This window comes from Leuresthes tenuis, unplaced genomic scaffold (assembly GCF_036924035.1).
Source record: "Leuresthes tenuis unplaced genomic scaffold, fLeuTen1.0.hap1 SCAF_21, whole genome shotgun sequence".
Classification (NCBI taxonomy): Eukaryota; Metazoa; Chordata; class Actinopteri; order Atheriniformes; family Atherinopsidae; genus Leuresthes; species Leuresthes tenuis.
The window spans coordinates 9,871,646-9,892,073 of record NW_027325375.1 but is presented as its reverse complement, the minus strand read 5'-3'; the positions used below and the strand labels follow the sequence as shown (position 1 = coordinate 9,892,073).

Here is a 20,428-nt window from a genome sequence, read left to right as displayed (position 1 = left end):
CCTTCGTAACAACCTGCACATGCAGAAATCAAGCATTGAGAGCCTAGTGCACTGGTTTTCCCAAACTCCAGATTTTTTCAACTGTAGATATGAATGATTTAAAAAAATCAATTACACTAAAGTTAAGTGAGCAGCATATATGCTCCTATTTTAAATTGACTACCAGAAAGTGTTATTAGTTGCAAATGTCAGTTTTGTTTTTTCTAGTTCATCTCCAGCTCACACACCAAGCCAAACTTCCAGTCAAAGATGGTGCTAATTATTTCCCCCCAAAAAGAGCTCAGATCAGCTCTTTTTTACCCACTGCTTTTGAAGGCTGCTATTCAAGAGGGCTGTTGTGAATGAGAGTGTGTGATGGAAGGTGTGTGGATACACTCCCATCTGCCTTTTTCAGTGGTCATTTTTCTCTAACCCTCAGTAATTATGATCAACAGAGTATTCACAGTGTGCTAGTGCAATCAGCAGCGTGACGCAGCTGCCTGTTCATCCAAGTCCAACTTGACATAATGTGGTCGATCTCAGTGGCATTCAGGTGTTAGCAGAAGGCAACAATAGAAGTAGATGAACATGGCACTTTCACCTCCCCAATCAACTCCCATGATGATGTCTCAGTCATTCATTTGTGTGGAAAACAGAGTCAAAAAGTGTGGCTAAAAATCAGAAAGGTTTATAACACCCTGAGGTGCTAGAAATGAATGGAACTCAATGAACGTGGAGTGACAGAGGAAGTTACAATTTTTAGAGGCACGTTAAGCTTTCAGCTGGGTAATGTTTTTATTTTTGTATGGAAAAAGTCAATTGTGTTTGTATTTCATATCAAGCATATACATATAAATATACATATTGTATATATATATATATGTATATATATATATATGTATATATAAACTCATATATAGGTTTATTTCATCCAGCCTGCTCTTTGATAAAAGAAAATCAGAAACAAGATTGAGAAGAGAGGGTGACAGCTGGTGTAGAGATTGGGGTTACAAAGTGAATGTTGTATTGCATCTCCCTTATTTTTATAAGGCACTGTAGGCAGCTTGTGGCTCCCAGTTTTATGTGCATGCATGTTTTACTCTAATTGGGTCATAATGAGCATGTACAGTATTAATTTGCTTCTCAGTTGGCCTGCGGTGTGCTCGATAAAACATCACCAGTGTCATATTACAGAAATATGCATGCCTGTTGCTTTTGTTTGTCAAGCCTTTGATTTGTATCTGCTCCACATCTGTCCTACACAACTAAATAATTGACAGATTAACAACATTTTCACGATAACTTATGAAGCTCTACCTGCTTGGGTTCTCTCTTGGCAAATTGGGACTCAGCCATCAAACCAAATTATTGACAGATACAGGTCATTTTTCTTTTATACTTGAAAAGGGACTAATGCAAATACATAAAGGACTTTGACTATATCTAACACACATTCCAAGTCAAAGTACAATTATCTCATTAGATAAGGTCTTGTGCAGCATGAGACTGCATAAAAAAATCCACCAACAGCAGGAGGGCGCCTATCTGATTAGAGCATATGCAAATTTAAACCTGAAGCTTACTTCATGTACACATATCTGTCTCAGTGACGCACCTAAATTAAATTAAAACGACCCAGAGAGAGAACCTCTCAGCTGTGTAATCTTTCCCCTGAAACAGATTTGACTGTTTTCTTTATAATTTAGCCATTTCTGTCTGGACTGTCAGTCTTTTGTGGAGATGTTGGGGAACAGAAAAAATCTGACACTGTCTGGAAAAATGTCGAAATGTTTGTTACATTCAGCTGCAGAAATTAGTGTCACTCTGGTTCTATTATGTGCAGACAGGATGTAAAGCAGTACGGCCTTATTGAAGATAGTGAATGTGTCGTTTTGCTGCCAGTAATTCCTGCTGAGTGCTGGGCCTGAGCCGAGCTCTTCTATTAAGCCTGATAATTGCAGACAAAAATACTTCATATTTGTTTTTGTTTTTTTCATTTTTTGGTCCATTAAAAGAAAAAAAAACATGAAACAAATAAAATAATGCTTCTAATCTGAATCTTCTCCGCTGAGTGATGACTCTTAGTGATGCTGAATTGAATTTTATTGTTTTCCAGATGAGAAAAGAAACCATTGTGTTGTGAGATCCTAAAGCCATGAGCTTTTTAAGCCTCATTATCCTTTTTATTCAGGACAGGTTTTTATTTAGCATTTCTAATTTCATTGTGTTTGTGTGTCTGCGTGTGCATGCATCTCTGTGATGTGCACTATGATGCAGTGATGAGTCAATTTCATATCCAGTGAGGGCTTTTCCTCACTTGTGGAGTTTTTATTGTTATACAAGCCCAATTTCCAAGTTACATTTGACATTTAATTATTCAATTGCAATAATTTCAAGAGTCTTCATTGACCAACTTGATTGTATATGGAAAATGTGACAAAAAGAATGAATGCCAGCAGTACACTCATAAAAGTAAGAAGAGGGTCCAATAAAGACATAAAAGCTCAGTAACTGTTAAAGCAATTCCCTAAATTCTCACACTAATTATATTCAAGAATCAAGCAAAAATTTAAAAAAGGCATAAAACAATAAATGCAAAGTTAGAAAAAAAATTAACTTGAGCATGTTCTGGTATTGAGATTACAGAGTGATGAATCATTTAAGGTGTAATTCCATCCCATTTCCCCAAATAAATCTTGAGGTGTGCAACAGCAAGGGGTTGACACTGTTGTGTTTTTCATTTCAAGATTCTCCAAACATTCTATAATAGTGATGACTCAGGGCTGCAGGTAGGTCAGTCCAGTACCTGTACCCTCTTCTTCCAAAGCCTTGCCTTTGCAATGTGTGCAAAATGTGGCCTTGCAGTGTCTTGTTAAAGATACATTGAAGTCCCTGTAAAAGATGTGGTCTTGAAGGCAGCACATGCAGTTCTACAGCCTCGATGAGCTGTTCCTTCCAAAATAGATCTGGAAGATAAGAGGTAACAAAGAAAGGCTTGACAAAAGTTTCCCACGGTAATCCCTTGCCCGTGTGTTTATATCAACTATTGATGAATGTGCCCTTTCACTTTAGACACTGAAATTTTTCCAGATTCCTTGAATGGTTTAATAATATTCTGCACTTTAGCGGAGGGAATATGCACAGCTCTTTCTTTGACAATCATTGTTTTTAAACAGTTCAAATTGATCTTGTTCATAGTTTGCCCATCTTTGCTCCTCAAAGACTCAGACTTTCATAGCTTCTGCCGTGATACCAAATCATTTTCCACCCCATTACAAGACCTAACTTGTCACCATTAAACCTTTCCTGGAACGTGTTGCAGGCCTGAAAAGCAAGAATGGTTGTATGTGAACAAATTCACTGAGGTTCATAAAACAAAACCTAAAATATCGGTTTGTTTGTACTGTCTGCAATGAAATAGAAGTCAAAACCAAATGCAGCATCCCAGCCTTTTCAGATTTAGGATTGTAACATAACACAAAAAGATTGCACGATATAGTTTATATATGTCAGTTATTGGAAAACTGCTGTAAACTAATGGTATTAATCCTTTTAATCCATTTAGACCGGATACAATGTTTGTGCATCTCCCTTTCAGACCTCACATCATACTGCATTGGTATTTGAAGACTCAAACACCTTTTTTCTTTTTACTGAGATGGTCAGTAATTACCCATAAAAGCCAAAAATGTAACCTCTCAAATTTTAATTTCAAATTTATATTTTTATGGGTTAAATGTTTTCAGTTTGATTTTATTAAAGTTTTCATACTTGCTAGACTTGTTTTTAATCCTAAAGTTATGGTGTGCATCTTTTTTTGCACTTTATAAAGATAAATATCAAAGCATTCCATGGGAATAGCGATGACTAGCCTAGGGATGCTAGTTTTCTAGCAGAGGATTTCTAGTGATTGGTGGCATCAGTTACATATCCAGGGGGGTGTTGAGATAGGTATTTGAATTACATACTGGCAAAAGGGATAGCTGAGTTCAGTGAGTAGGTGCCTCTTGTAGAGTGATAAGAGATCCTGAAGATCTCCAATTTACCACCACCAGCCTTTCTACAGATAAATTAGAGGCTTCAGTATAAACCTCAGTTCATCCAGCTTCTCAGTGGTCTGATTTTTGACATATCCTACGTTAAGGGCACAGCCGAGGTAAGAAAATCTGATCGAGCAGCACTGATATATATATTGATAATATTCAATTCAATTCAATTCAATTTTATTTATATAGCGCCAGATTACAACAATTGTCATCTCAAGGCACTTAAGTAATATAGTCCAATTCAAGCCAATTGGAATTCAATTCATTGTAATCATAATCCAATTAATTCATATAGAGCTAATTCAAAAAATTAATATCCTAGCTAAGGAAACCAACAGATTGCACCGAAATGTGTCTTCAGTCCAATCTCCCGTCCTGAGCGTGCCTGTGGCAACTGTGGAAAGGAACGACTCCCTTTTAACAGGAAGAAACCTCTGGCAGAACCAGACTCAGGAAGGGTGGCCATCCGCCTCGACCAGCTGGGGTTTGAGAAGACAGAAAAGAGGGAAAAGAGGGGGGAAAAACACCATAACGCCATTCAAAGGATATCTGTTGGAACAGGGAAACATAGGTTAATAACCACAATAATGTCACATGTACATAAAATCAATTTTGAAATTAAACAGGGGGAAAAAGAGAGCAAAGTGAGGAAAGGTGTGACAGATGAGGTCCCCCAGCAGTCTAAGCCTATAGCAGCTTAACTATGGGATGTTTCAGGATTACCTGAGCCATCCCTAACTGTAAGCTTTATCGAAAAGAAAAGTTTTAAGCCTAATCTTAAAAGTGGAAAGGGTGTCTGCTTCCCGGACATTTACTAATAATATGAATTTGATATGACATCTGGATACATTCCTAACATGTTGTAATTGTAGGCCTTGAAGACAATATATTGTGCTAATACTCAGAGGACATAAAGAGTAAAACAGTCTTTTTAGATGATTTTCCACAAAAGCTGAGTTTGTAAATCACATATTCCTTTTTTCTCCAGGAGAACTAAAAATCTAAAGACTAAGTTTTTGATCTGTATGCCTTTTTGATGACAGCTGTCCACAAATTAGTTTTGGCACCAAACTGATCACTAGTGAGCCACAACAGCTTTGTGGCAGTTTCTTGTAAAAAGTTCATAAAAATGTGAACGAGTCAGGTTGGGCACCAACCTCAAGGGTTTTTCAAAGCACACCATCACAGAATTATAACTGCTAAGGAAGCCCCAAGGGTACTTCATGTTAATGAAATGATAGCTTACGTATCATCTTCTGTAGATTTATGGATTATTTCTTAGCAAGATAGCAACCTTACAAAGACAAGTTCTTTTTCAAAAAGGAGCAATCACCTGGAAGTAAAGAACATCCATGTGCTAATTGTTTAGCTAAATAATTATGGGGATTAGACTCAGATGAAGCATGTTGTAGAACGCTGACCTGGATGAAGGTAGAGACTTGACCTCTGGAGCCTTGAAGTTGGTTGTGATGATGTAGTTGAGTCAGCAGCTGGTGCAGATCTTATTTAGATGTTCCAGTTTGGAGGTGGAGAAATAGGTGGAGGTTGAACAAATAACTAGTGCATTGATGGCCCCAAGGATCCATTGGTTGCATTGTTGCAAAAAAAATGTACATTAATCAAGAATTTAATTGACAGTGGAATCATGGAAAATGGAAAGATTTTGCTTCTAGTCTTTTTTTTCTTTAAATGAATGCCTAAGAAATAACCTTTAGTTTCATGTGTGTAGCTCATCAAACAAATGTGTTAACTAAAACAAGCCTTAACTAACCTAACACAAATCATTTCCACAGGTTAATGAAGAGCCACATACAAGTATTATGATCACAACTCAAAATATATTGTTAGATAACTGTTGCAGAAGCTAACCTGAAAGAGGAAAAAAACATCTTGGCGAAGACCAGGCAGTAATCCTTATAAATCCTCGTTATTATAAAGTTTTAATTATTAAAGCTACAGGTGAGTAAGAGCTGAAATATTGTTTCATTTGGACATGAAAATCCCAGGATGAAAAAAAGTCCCACTCTGGCCCCGACCAAGACCCTATTTAAATTCATTATTCTAAAAAGCTAAGACAGCTCAATATCTGAGACTTTAACTTATCACAACATCATACACACACAAGAGGGTATAATCTTCTTTCTGGAACGGTAAACAATTAATTTAAATAGGCAAGGTGCTTGCAGCTCGATAATTCCATTGTAACAACAAGAATCATCTGTTCTAGAACTGCAACACAAGAAGGTGAATTAACAGCATTATTCAGTGACCACTGTCATATATAGTGTCTTAGAAATAGCCCTGCCCCTTTATTGCTGCGAGTGTACATGAACGGGGTCAGAGAGATGCATTGAGTGCAGACAGAGTTCCGTGTTTGTGTTCCAAGTTTTGTTAAAATTGTAAAACCAAAGATAAGCCTCATGAACATCATTTTCATGTGCCACCCTTCAGGATATACACACAACATGTCAAAATGTGGTGTATAGTACTCCATAGCTCCCACATCACACAGCACACAGACAAATACAAATGATATGATGTTAAAAACTCATCTAGTTCAAGTTCAGCAAAGTTTACAAAACATGTCAAAAGGCAATAACTAAAAGTACCAGCCAAACAGCCATGAAAATACCTTTTACAATGAGGGTTTGCAAAATTTGTTATCTACAGTTCGATATTTATCACTGTATGTAAACATACATAAATAACCATAATTTTAACTGGATGTAAAAGTAGCTGCTTTTTGTTACTCTTTGTAAACAAAGAAGAATATGCTATAAATGACATTAAATCTACTTATGATGTCACCTAATATAACATAATATACAATTAAAAGAAACAGCAGGAGATTTCTCTGCTGCTACTATTTTCTAATACCTCCTGTGACTGAAATAATGAGGGAATTTCACCTGTTTTACAATTAAAGGTCTGTTTAGTGACAGGGGGAATAAATTAAGCCTGTGAAATCCATTTTGTATCTTTTGTGCTTTTGGATACAAAAGATGACTTTCCATTTTTTTTAAGAAAAAAATGTTTTTATGGAAAATCAGCAGTACAAATTGGTGGAGGTTATAAGCATGGCGATTTACCACCTAAGAAAAAAAACAAAAGATTTTTAGATAAAAGACAATAGGAAATTGAATCCTGCGTCTTATGACTTCTCTGCTCCAATTCTGACCCTTTAATCAACCAGTAGTCAGTAATCGTGTATTCTTATCTAAAAAAGTAAGGATATTGTACAGCATCTAAAACGGTCCTAGAAATACATAAGTGCAGTTCAGAGTGACCTTGACACGCATCTCCACAAGCTGCCATTTCTGCACAGACTTTGTTTACAAGTGACCAAGCCAGCTCAAAAATGGCTGCAACCACTTCCAAAGTATTTCAGCTTTACTCTTGTACATGCAGTGAGAGGGAGTTCATGACACAATCCAAGAGTTGTCAAATTTACTTATTGAAGAAGTTGGCACTTTGGATAATCCTCTAACAAGATGTCAAAGAAACAAACAAAAATGTCTGTCCTTCACGGGTGGCTGTTCTCACTGCAACCCCCCAGAGGCTCTCACATTACTCAGTGTGTGCCTGTCTTATTTTAATCATTGTACAATTGACCTTTACATCCTCCGCTCTCTTTGAGTCTTATGTATTTGCTCTTAAAAGGAATGTTAAACTTCTTTTTTTTTACTCTGTTCCTTTATTCACCCGTGTTTTTTAGGGACCCGCATGACCTTTATAAGTAAGGTGGTCTTGCTCGGACTGACTCACACACTGAAAGATTTTGTGTAACGATTAAAAATGACAAAAAGGAGGGTGCCATAACAGAGTACTCAACAGAACGATCAAATTATTATAATTCTGTCAAAATGACTGAATATGTGTATCTTTTTTCTTGATTCATGAGAGTGTTTCTGTTTCACTTCCACAGGGGCTCAAGCCGATGGACCACAATGGGCTGTCAGATCCTTATGTCAAGCTACACCTACTGCCTGGCGCCAGCAAGGTTTGTCCCATGTGAACTGATGTGGTGGGGGGGGGTCAGCATTGTATTTTCTTACTTTCCACTGCTGCATTACTAGCATGACGGTTTGTGCTGCTTTTTTTCCTTTCTGACATGGTGAGAGTTGAGTTGCCTTTTAATTTACTGACAATAAAGATCACAGGTATCCAATATCGATTTGACACTGACTGAAGTTTGTTTTAAGTCTCTAACAAATAAAGGAAACAATGGAGCTTCTGAGATACCTAATGAAAGTGGAAGACCAGAAAGCAGCAGTGCATGGCTCAGAAGTGAATTATGTTTAAATAAGTTTAAAGGAACTGAACTGCAAGGGTTTTCATCAGAACTGATTTTGTCTCATTATTTGATGGCCACACCTCATACACTTATACACTCACAAACTCATTATATTTTGAGACTTTTTGAGCATTATTTAGAGATCTATCGTTGTTTTTCTCAGTGCTTTACAGTGACACACACGAGGAGAAGCCTAATAATTTGTTCATGATATAAGGAGCACAGAAGTAGAGACATTTCAATCATTGGAATAAACATTAACCGACTGACCTTAACATATCCAGTGATATGCTTTAGTTGTAAAGACCTTGCCTATTATGATGAGGCTTTGAGCCCAGCTCTGGTCTGTGTCGCGTAACAAGTGGTTGAACAGAAGGAATTTTTTAAATGTTGCTGAAGAGCTCTTAAAGCTCACAACGGCATCGTGTCAGATATCAGCTGCCACTTTTCTGAGAATTACTTCACAAATGCACGTATATGAATCAAAAAGTAAACTGTTTAAAAACTGACTCACAGGTTGTTTTACGAGACAGTGAATTCTTTACCTTGGTTTGTTTCTGTCTGCAGACCTTCAGGGTTATTTTGTCTTTTCATTAAAGTCCTTACATATGCTGTGAATGATTGTGTTCCAAAAAGCAGCTCAATGAAAGCCAAAGCTGTCTGATAATCCATCTGCCTGACATACATCTCCCTTTGTTACAAACTTTTTCAAAGTCTGCTCTATTGATTTGAGCTTTGCAGTTGTTTGTATCTGCTCGTAACACAAAGCTTTGACTTGACACCTCTTTTAGACACGTAAAAAGTCTGACAGTTGTGGAAAAATGCCATGAATAAGGGTGTGAAGATTCAACAGTATTATTCAACCAGAGGTTGTATAGCTACATTTAAGTGGTATACCCTTTTATGCTGTACACAAAAAATAAAAAGTTATGAAAGGAATTAATGAAACAAGGATTTCTCTCTACATTAACTTTTCATAAAAATGCTGCTTCTCGTGGTGATGTGAACAAGTGCATAACTTTTTACTGTGCTCTCACTGTGGAATGGTAAGGGTTAGAATGAATGTGCACATTATGTTTATTTGTTACAAAATCCATGGTGAGACAATTACAAAAACCTCAAAGCATAAGGCTTATTCACTTTAATGATCATAGCTCGGGATTCCTACCATGTCATGGGATATGTTACTATTACACAACTTATAACACTTTGGACCTGTGGATGAACATAATCCTCTCATGTTTTCTGGTGAAAATGATCTTTTTGTGGTGTTTAGCTCAAGTTCCACATTTGTAAATTATGTCCATGCTGCCCAGTCATCTCTCCTTCCTCCTCCTTTTAAGAACTTTATGGTTTCTTCAAAAGCAAAGAGTTCATGATGATGTTTGCATGGTTTCCTGTCAGCACCACATATAATGTTATGAAAAAGCTTTTTCAGGGTACAGACATACAGACTACAGTATATGGTTCTTCAGATCTGAGATGTGATATATGTCCCGTCACCTGTGAGGGCACTAATGGGTGTGGACTTGGTGTATATGTATATAACTAACATTAATGAATTCCTGATTACTTCATATATGCAGAAATTGATGGTGTTTTTAAAGTTTCACAGCGTCTTTTCCTGAAATTTATGGATGTATTAATTAGTGGGAGTACAAAGATGGAGTTGCAAGTATAAGCATGAAAATCTGGAGGTACACAGTTAAAAAGTGAAAAAGCCCCTATCCTGAGCACTGCAATGGAACGATGGTGCAATAACTGTCATAAAACAAATTAAATAAGACTATAAAACTAATTAGCAGTCTGTCTGCTGCTGCTTTAAATTGGACATTCTTTCCAATGACTTGACTTTAAAGAGAAATCTGCCAAATGTAGATATCATCTGTGATCATATACATCCAACAGATTTGGTACAGAGCAAGATATCTCAACAGCTATAGATATATTACTGTATCAACAACAAAAAACCCACTATGAAATCTCTACTTATGACTGGCTGGCTTCAGGTAATGTTTGTGTGTTTTCAGTTCAGTAAAGAAAAAAAATGTGCATTGCTCAGAAACCTACACAAACTGAACAACCGTGACTTCATTTAAAATTCTTATTTGAAAGTTAATGTCTTCATTCTCTAACAAAACAACATTCAAACATCTGTCTAATGTGGAATATACAACTTTAAGCACCCTGACACTCACAAATTGATATGTTTTTCATTCCATCCACATACAGAAATGTTAAAGAAAAGGGAGAAATATGCTGCTGCAATTTCCTAACAAGCATACACCTCCAATGAGTGAACTGAAGGATAAAGCTTTACAAAATAAGTGTATTCATGCATCTGTATTTATCCAAACCAGTAATGCAATTTTATGAACTGGAATTATCCTCATTGAACACCTTCTTAGTTTTATATCAGACACATAAGGTACATACTTCTTCCTGTTCTAATACTGTAATTTGGAAGAAAAATGTTTGTCATTTAAAATTTAGACTTTTCTAGTCTCACTGATATAAATATACTGCAAATTTGTTATTTTTTCCCATTTGTAACCATTTGTTCAAATGCTGAAAGAGGTCAAGATGTGCACTTTTTACTGAGTTTGGCTTTTTGCTGTTCCAATTCCCCTTCGTGTCCCTGCAGATAAAATGGTGTATCTTCTGTGACAGGATGTCATGGCAACAGAGTAAGCACTCGCATCTTCAAATTGCACTTTCTACGCTGATTTAAATGTAGTTTTTGAACTTTCTAAACAGTAGGCAATTACTTTTTAGGTCTGACAAATGTTTGGCTCTCTTGAACGGTGTTGTATTTTGTCATTTAAATTTGTTTGACTGGTTTAACTTCACATAAGGGATTTTCCATATTTTGTATATCCTGTTCTGATGGATGTCACAGTTAATGCCAAACATCCATTTGATTTCAGCTTAGTAATATGAATTTATATGAGGTGTCATGGATTATTTGACTAGTAAGTCACATATAACTCTCCATGAGGGCATGTTGCCTCCTGGATTTATCTCCTGTCTCAGTATGAGACCCAACAGGAGCCTCTGCATAACTGCCAGCACAACAAGACACTGACACCTTCTCCTAGTTCTCTGTCAGCTCGTTCTCAAAATAATCATTAGGCACGGTCTAAGAGCCTCATTAAGGCCCACTAAAGAGGTCATAAGTTCTGCTTGTACTTTAATGAGAAGTGAATTTTCACGCTCCGCTGCAAAGCTAGAACACAGCTTCATCCCTTTTGAAATCACAATCGAACACGATAAAAAGCCTGTAATTATTCCAGATTAAGCTGTCGAATACTGACAGGAACTGAATAGTGTTAAATGTTGACGTGTTAACAGGACCACAGTGTGATAAAGGAAACCTGACATACGGTGGAAATAACCAAAAATCTTTGCCTGATATTTGTGAAATCATTGAACTGCTAAAATACAAGGTACAAATAGTTCAGCTCTGTGATGCTGGTGTAAAGAAAATACAAAAATGACTCTTCACAAGGTCAGTGAAATCGTGTATTGTATATTATATTTTGTATTATGTACAAGCCTAGTTCCAAAAAAAAATTATTTAAAAAGGAATGTGATGGCAGCAAGATGTCCAAAAAGTTGGGACAGAGCCATGTTTACCACTATGTCGCAGTGGTCACTGTGCCAGTCTGTCACCATCTGGGAACTGAGGAGGCCAGCTGCTGGACCTTTGAGAGAGGAATGTTGCACTATTCTTATCTGACATAGGATTTTAATGATTCACAAGAAGTTGTCAGATGGTTGAAGGTCTGGACTGTAGCAGGTCAGTCCAACACTGGACTCTACTACTGTTTTCTTCTCCAGATCTGTGACTTAACACAATTCTGCATCTTGGTTTCACTGATGTATAAACCATTAACTGTGACACCCTATATAAACAGATGTCACTGTTTATATCCACTTTCCCAATTATGTCCAATGAACTCCATTTGGTACAGATGGACACCAATAGTGTTGTTCAACCATCTCAGAGACATCTCATAGACCTCGGATGAACCAGGACTCAGCAGGGTTTGCTAGATATTAGATACCCCCAATCAAATTAGCTATGCAGACCAAAAGTGTACTATGTACCAGCCTTTAGAAATATTTATATCACCTGTAAAGTTTTATGTGTTTTTCAGCCAGCCTCAAGTGGTATTTTTTTGGAATTTTTGCCTGAATTTTATATTTCAGCAACAAATTTAGCAACAAATTTAGCAGATTGGTGAGGAGGGGACCACTGTGGTTCCCTCATGGAGAATTTTGTAAAGCCAGAAGAAACAAGGGGTTTAGGTGTCTGACAGCAATGATGATCAGTATAGATAGCATAACAATAGAATTTATCATAATAACTTAATACCTCAAGGAAATTTGAAATAGCATGTCCTAAATTCACATGTTTCAGACAAGGGTTTGATTAAAAGATGCTTTCAAACTGCATCACGGTGCATTTAATCATGGGATTTTGTCTCTGTGTAGATTCTCATACATCCAGGACATCTATTTTAAAAGTGTAGCCAATGCACCTGCACATCAACCATTCTCCCTCCTACACAAGTCAGTCTTTCAGCCTCATTACGTTTTGGGTATGAGGGGCTCTTTAGGCTAAAGCTAGTTAGAGAAGGAATCCAGAAGTCCACATGAAAATATTGCAGTAATTGGCCAGAGAGCAAAGCCTTTTTAGCCTCTGCAGCTGAAATGATTATGATACCAGTTGCTCATTTGGAGCACCGCCCTTCATCAATGAGCAGATGGTGGGGTGAATTATCACTGCTTTAATGCATGCTGAATACATGTGTAAATTAGATACTCTATCTCAATCACAAATTAATTCATTATTAATATTTATTAATTATTTAATTTCTTTCATGACTCAAATTAAAGTCCAGAGTATTTAATGGTTGCATCATCATTTTAGGCTACTAAACCTTTGATGAAATCCTATAATAACTTAAGATCTACCTGTTTCAGTGTAATTTACTTACAGCCTTACCAAAAAGTCTATTTCTATCACTACACCAATACTATGCTTCGTCTCCCAATCCTGCCAATAATCTGCTCAGTAACTCCCAAGAAAGCATATATGACAGTCAAGTTGTTCCTCTAGCTGTTACCTTTTCCTTCACAAAGTGGACAGGTATGACTTCACTTATGACTTATTTACAGCCCATTCTCACTGGAAAACATGCAAAATTGTACATATATGAGTCCACTTGTCTAAAACATATTATTTTCTTAATCCATGACAGTAAATTGGGAGACCCAGAGGCTGCTGTTTTTTGTCAGGCAACATTCGTAGGACATGACAGGATTTTTGCCGTATGAATACCAAAATATGTAAACCATAATCATGTTGAACTGTCTAACCATATCGTCAGTAACATGTAGACCCAACCATCTATGTTAATTCTTGCCCTAACTGTGTACTTTTAACACACAGTAGAAAAAATGGTATTGAGAGTGGGAGGAGAAGTAAAACAGCAGAATGACTATTTTGTAGTACAAGAAAGCATTCTAATTGTTACAGAGGCCCATAGTTTAGTACCTTCAGCCATAATTTCTTCCCTAAAGGAAGATGTGGTACATGACGACAAATCGAGCTGCATCTATGTAGGTAGTAGATTGAGAAAACATAGTGATTGTACCAAAATTTGGCTTTTTTTATTTTTCATCTTCTTTTTTTGTCTGTTGAAATGCAGCATTTTGCAATGTTGGTTACCTATGTAGGTATTAGAAAAGAAAAGCACTGTTTTCTTCAATGAAGATAACATAAAATACAGAAATTAATCAGAAATACTCTCTATACATTGTTAATGTGGTAAATGACTATTCTAGGTGGAAAAGTCTGTTTTTTAATTAAATATCTACATAGGTGTATAGAGGCCCATTTCCAGCAACTATCACTCCAGTCTTTTAATGGTACATTGTGTTTGCTAATCGCCTTAGAAGACTGATGGATGATTAGAAAATCCTTGAGAACTCTTGTGCAATTATGTTAGCACAGCTGAAAACTGTTTTGCTGGTGAGAGAAGCTATAAAACCGGCCTTCCTTTGAGCTAGTTGAATATCTGGAGCATCACATTTGTGGGTTCGATTATACTCCCAAAATGGCGAGAAAAAGAGAACTTTCATGTGAAACCCGCCAGTCTATTCTTGTTCTTAGAAATGAAGGCTATTCAATGTGAGAAATTGCAAAGAAACTGAAAATTTCCTACAACGGTGTGTACTACTCCCTTCAGAGAACAGCACAAATGGGCTCTAATCAGAGTAGAAAGAGAAGTGGGAGGCCCCGGTGCACAACTCAGCAAGAAGACAAGTTTATTAGAGTCTCTAGTTTGAGAAATAGATGCCTCACAGGTCCTCAACTGGCAGCTTTTTTAAATCGTACCCCGCAAAACACCAGTGTAAATGTCTACAGTGAAGCGGCGACTCCGGGATGCTGGCCTTCTAGGTAGAGTGGCAAAGAAAAAGCCATATCTGAGACTGGCCAATAAAAAGAAAAGACTGATATGGGCAAAATAACAGATTTTGGACAGAGGAATATTGGAAAAAAGTGTTATGGGCAGATGAATCAAAGTTTGAAATGTTTGGATCACACAGAATAATATTTGTGAGACTCAGAACAGGTGAAAAGATGCTAGAAGAGTGCCTGACGCCATCATTCAAGCATGGTGGAGGTAATGTGATGGTCTGGGGCCGCTTTGGTGCAGGTAAAGTGGGAGATTTGTAACAGGTAAAAGGGATTTTAAATAAGGAAGGCTATCACTCCATTTTGCAACGCCATGTCATACCCTGTGGACAGTGCTTGATTGGAACTAATTTCCTCCTACAACAGGACAATGACCCAAAGCACACCTCCAAATTATGCAAGAACTATTTAGGGAAGAAGCAGGCAGCGAGTGTGCTGTCTGTAATGGAGTGGCCAGCACAGTCACCAGATCTCAACCCCATTGAGCTGTTGTGGGAGCAGCTTGACCGTATGGTAACCAAGAATTGCCCATCAAGCCAATCCAACTTGTGGGAGGCGGTTCAGGAAGCGTGGGGTGAAATTTCTACAGATTACCTCAACAGATTAACAGCTAGAATGCCAAAGGTCTGCAATGCTGTAATTGCTGCAAATGGAGAATTTTTTGACGAAATCAAAGTTTGAAGAACAAAATTAATATTTCAATTAAAAATCATGGAAAACACAAAATTGTCTGGGTGACCCCAAACTTTTGAACGGTAGTGTATGTGTGTGTTTTGAAGTGGTGTATTGCATCTTCATGAGGTAGTTAGCTAGTTTAAAAGATGAATGATTTGCAGTCCAACTCTATATATTTGGGAAGGAAGAGAATTGATTGTGGAAAATAAAATAAAATAGTTAAATAAATATTACACAAAACTGTGGCTCACTTCTTAATTAGTAGGGGACAGTGAGCTTACATGATATACATCAGATTCTAAAGGATCACAAGCATTTTTGTTTCTTTCAGTTAATGTATCAAAAACAAGGAGAAACTATGAGACAGAGGGCCTTTTGTGAAAAGATAAAAAACCTGTCAAACCTGAAAGAAAATTTAAATCAATAATAATGCAGAGCATCCAAGATTTAATTGTTTGAAGCAATTGTAAAATCAAAAGTCAAGACTGCATTTTTATGCACGTGTTCATCGGCACTAGAAAAAAAAGTTTATGATGCTCAGTGTGTGTATGTGCATACCAGTGTTCAGCGGCACTGCTGTGGGAAACAACTGATTGTGGCAGAAACAATCAGTGTGAGCCTTGTTATGTGGAACCCTGCCATTAGAGCAACAAATAATCACGCCAGCTAATTGATTAAATTCAGCAAAATATCATGTCCTCACAACCCAATGTCTTCAGGCTTGTCTTGCTATGTTTAGCTTCAAGCTCTGAGGATTTTCCCAAATAATTCCACCGATGAAAAACTGAAGCTGCTCTCACAGATTGCCATCATCTATCAAGATTCAATAAATGTAAATGCCACCATATAAATCAGTTAAAATGCTATGTATGTGTGGTGACTGCCTAAATATTTTCCTCGCTGATCAAACCAATCACTGACTTTCTCGTCTACTGTACAAATGTACCTTGGTGTCCATGTTTACATTCGCTGCTTAAAAATTGTAGGATGACAGTGTTTTGGTATAGTGTCGCTTCAAGGCAGCTGCGACCAACTGTGTAGTTCAATGGGGAGACTGAATCGAAGTGAAATTTTGGTGCGATCTGTTGATTTCCTTAGCTAGGCAACTTATTTTTAATTGGCTCTGTATGAATGTGACCAATTTGGAATTGAATTATTTTGATTTGATCGGGTTAAGATTGTATTACAATAAATTTAATTTTAATTGGCTTGAATTGGATTTTATCTCTGTGATGGACTGGCGACCTGTCCAGGGTGTACCCCGCCTTTCGCCCAATGACTGCTGGGATAGGCTCCAGCCCACCTGCTACCCGACTGACGGATTGACGGTATAGGAAATGGATGGATGGATGGATTTTATCTTTGAAGTGCCTTGAGATGACATTGTTGTGATTTAGTGCTAGAGCAATAAAACTGAATTGAATTATTTGGGAGAGAGCTTAGTTTTCTAACCACAACAATGAACATCCGAACATCAATTTGAATACCTCACTACATATTTTCAGCTCCTAACTCTAACCATTAGCAGGTAGGAGTAATGTGCAAAATGGGATTTGAACAAACAATCTCTCACTTGAAGGTCAGGACTGTAACACCACTCACCAACCCATAAGACAAACTTTTTGTCCTTGCCAAGAGTGACAGCTGTCAAAATCATTACATTGCAAGCATCAATGTCATTATATTGCAACAGGAATGGAAAAGTCAACTGAACTGTATTGCAGTACACAAATGTTCCTCTTTCACATTTTCTGGTGCTGCTGTTGCCTGGGATTGGACACCCTGCAGCATACATGTAATGAGCCCTTTCTACTGTACCAGCACACACGTAAATTAATCTACATACATTTAAACACAGTATGGGCCTACATCTTGTAAAGTGCTGTTAAGAATTTGTGCTCCTTTCACGCATTTTTAAGAAACGAGCTGCCATGGTATGCTAACGACACCCACAACATATCGAAGCAAGAGGGTGGATGGTTAAACTGTAAATCTCACCTTTAAATGTGTTATTTCCACCACGGTATTCATGCTAAACTTACTAACAATGCCAATTCCACACACAATCATAACAGTATCAATCTTAAGATAGCCTGAAATGACTAATGTTATGATTTGGAGCCATATAAATGATGGAATCGATGTGCAATGCTTTGATTATTTCATGCTAATACAGTCTGCTGTCTGTGTTTCATTCCTGCCAGTATTCAGTATGCCGCAGTAAGCTTGTTTTTGCATACATACCATCAGACATGGATACAACCTGACATACTCTCACCAAGGAAGAGAGGCTTTGCACATTTTTGTGGATGTTTGGAGAATTCCGGCATCAGTTCATGAAATTGACACCTGAGGGATGAGCTCTCTGCAGCTAGAGGAGGAGCCAGAAGGTATTCGGTTATGAATGACGTTCAGTTGCGTTAAATAGCCGATGTCTTTGTTTGTCTTTCAGGCCAATAAACTTAGAACCAAGACCCTACACAACACACTCAACCCAGTCTGGAGTGAGACCCTAACCTACTATGGCATCACGGATGAGGATATGGTTCGCAAAACACTCAGGTACTGTCAAAGATAAGATCAATGTGTTCTCAGAATGAAGTATGAAGTTAAGGAAAAGAAGAAAGGGAGGAGGAAGGGAAAGGAGGAAATCTAAAGGAATGAAGACGGGGAGGAATATAGAGATGAAAGCTGGAAAATATTAGGATGCAACGTTGTAAATAATAAGTGGTAACTAAAAAAGGTGCGTGAGATTAAGGAAACTAGAGTAAAATCATCTGAAAATGAGCGAACAAAGAGAATTGTAAAAGGAATGGAAGAGGAAAGGAGAAGAAAACTGAGAAACGGGGAAGAACATGAAATCAAGACAATTAAAGGAGAGACATTTGAGGAGATGATGGGAAAGAAAATTAGAGCAAATCATGGGAAGGGAGCAAATTAGATTATAATGGGAATGAAAATAAAGGCCGGGAAGGGAGAAAATATGATGAACAAAAGAGAACGAAAGGAAGGAAATTAAATGAAAGCCATAGAAATGGAAAGATGGGGAGGTAAACAGGAAAGTGGTGGAATTTATAATAGGAACTTAGGAAAATAGGAACATGAGAGGGTCAGTAATGAAAAAATAAAGGACAAATGAAAGGATCAACTGGAAAAGGAAGGAAAGCGGGAGAAGTGAAAAGAACAAATCGAGGGAAACAAAGTAAGGGAAGGCAAAGAAGAAATGCTTTTTTTTGCTGCTGTGAATTAGTCTAAGAATGGTTTAGAAAACTTATTTCCAGGAAGCAGTGACGTTTGATAGTTTTTCTTCTTCCGAACTCCTGAGATAAATTACCAAATGACAGTCTCTATACAACAATAACCATATTTTATCCACAAATATCTGATCACTGAATATGTGATAACCCCTAATCAGAGTCACAGTTGGGAAATCAGTTTTGTTCCCTGCAAATGGCATTCATGTTTGATAGAGCAGACTTCCTTTTTGTTGTGTATTTGTTACTGACACCTCTGAATAGTCTAAAACCCAGGGCCAAAACTGTGAAAACCACAGCACTCTTACGCAACGCAAGTGCTTCTGCACCATTCTTTTCTTCTTTATTTTTACCAAAGTGTTAACAGTGTGCAATCAAGTGGTGGAGGTACGTAATGCAATCATATACACAAGCATTATGTGTCAGGTGGACTGTGTGCAGAGGAGGATTTTAGTAGTTTCCATTCGTCTTCTGATTTAACCCAAGCATTCCAGTCACTACTTCATATGTATATCTGTGTGTGTAAATGCTACTTTCATTCTTACAGTCATTCCACTTCCACCAAGGTGCCAGAGGGCTCATTACATTATTTGAAACTCTAACTATAGGTTTGTCAAGTGAAACAGGGGTCATGATCAAATAACAAGTTGCTGTAGTGGCCACTTTTAGATAATTTGACGTGATGTAAGTTCCTGCACTGAGGGACAGTCTGTTCCTTTGGTGAACTCGGGTTACTACTTATGATCTGATGCAACCAGTAATTAGTTGAGGAAGCTTTAGTAGCTTTAGTAGCTTCAATAACTTCAGATTCAGGAATCAGGTTCTTCCATTAATAAGGCCAGCATGATAAATAGGGATGAAAAATACAATACAATAGAAGAAATGAGTAATTCTGTCTGAATTTACTTCTTTTACTCCTCTTGGTCTTTATACATATTAGACACTTAATGACGTTTACCTTTCATTTTGATACCAATAAAGTTACTCAAGAGGTTGAATTATGCATTAATACAAGCCAAGGTAATCTTGACTCGCTAAGTTGGCACCCCAAGAAGATGACCCCCGAGTCCATCATCTATGTCACATAAAGGAAAGACCAGCACTTGTCTAGACCCTGGAATATGGATCTGAAATCAGAGTGTAATAAGCTGACAGTTCTGTCTGATATTTGGCAAATGTAACATCACATCAGCAACTGGAAATTCTGGACTCTTTCTTACTACTTTTTAACCATTATTTGGTTTTAAATTTGGTCCAGATAGTCTTTTAATACGAATTCTGAAAATATTTAGGGCAATCTTCATGCGCACACACAAGCCAAGCACCTGTGACAAGTTAGCCGTTGTGAGATTGTTATTATGTAACTGATATTAGATAGAGACAGGAGCCGTCATGTTTTGTTTAGGAAAGCAGACCTTGAAATACATTAATTATGACCAGAAACCTGTTAAATTATTTATAGATTAAGAGTAATGACTGTTTTTCAAAGAAGCCTTAACAAAGCCTACAATACAGTCAGCCGTCACAATAAGAGCAGTTGACACGTTGGCCTACAACATTTTTCATTTCTTATCATTTGATAATGGAGATGGACAACCTGTCGATGGTGTACCCTGCCTCTCACCATATAGCAGCTATGATAGGTTCCAGCCCCACTTAAACCCTGAACTGGATAAAACGAGTATAGAAAATG

General features: G+C 37.4%; 1 protein-coding gene across 1 annotated transcript in view; it reads left to right on the top strand.

Annotated features, from left to right (window-relative positions):
* The window catches only part of doc2b (double C2-like domains, beta), a 146,033-nt gene that overhangs the window by 99,069 nt on the left and 26,536 nt on the right, over positions 1 to 20,428 (top strand). Inside the window, exons 3-4 of the mRNA XM_072374901.1 lie at positions 7,951 to 8,025; positions 17,934 to 18,043. Of these exons, the coding sequence (XP_072231002.1) occupies positions 7,951 to 8,025; positions 17,934 to 18,043 (185 nt within the window). The remainder of the gene's footprint in view (positions 1 to 7,950; positions 8,026 to 17,933; positions 18,044 to 20,428) is intronic.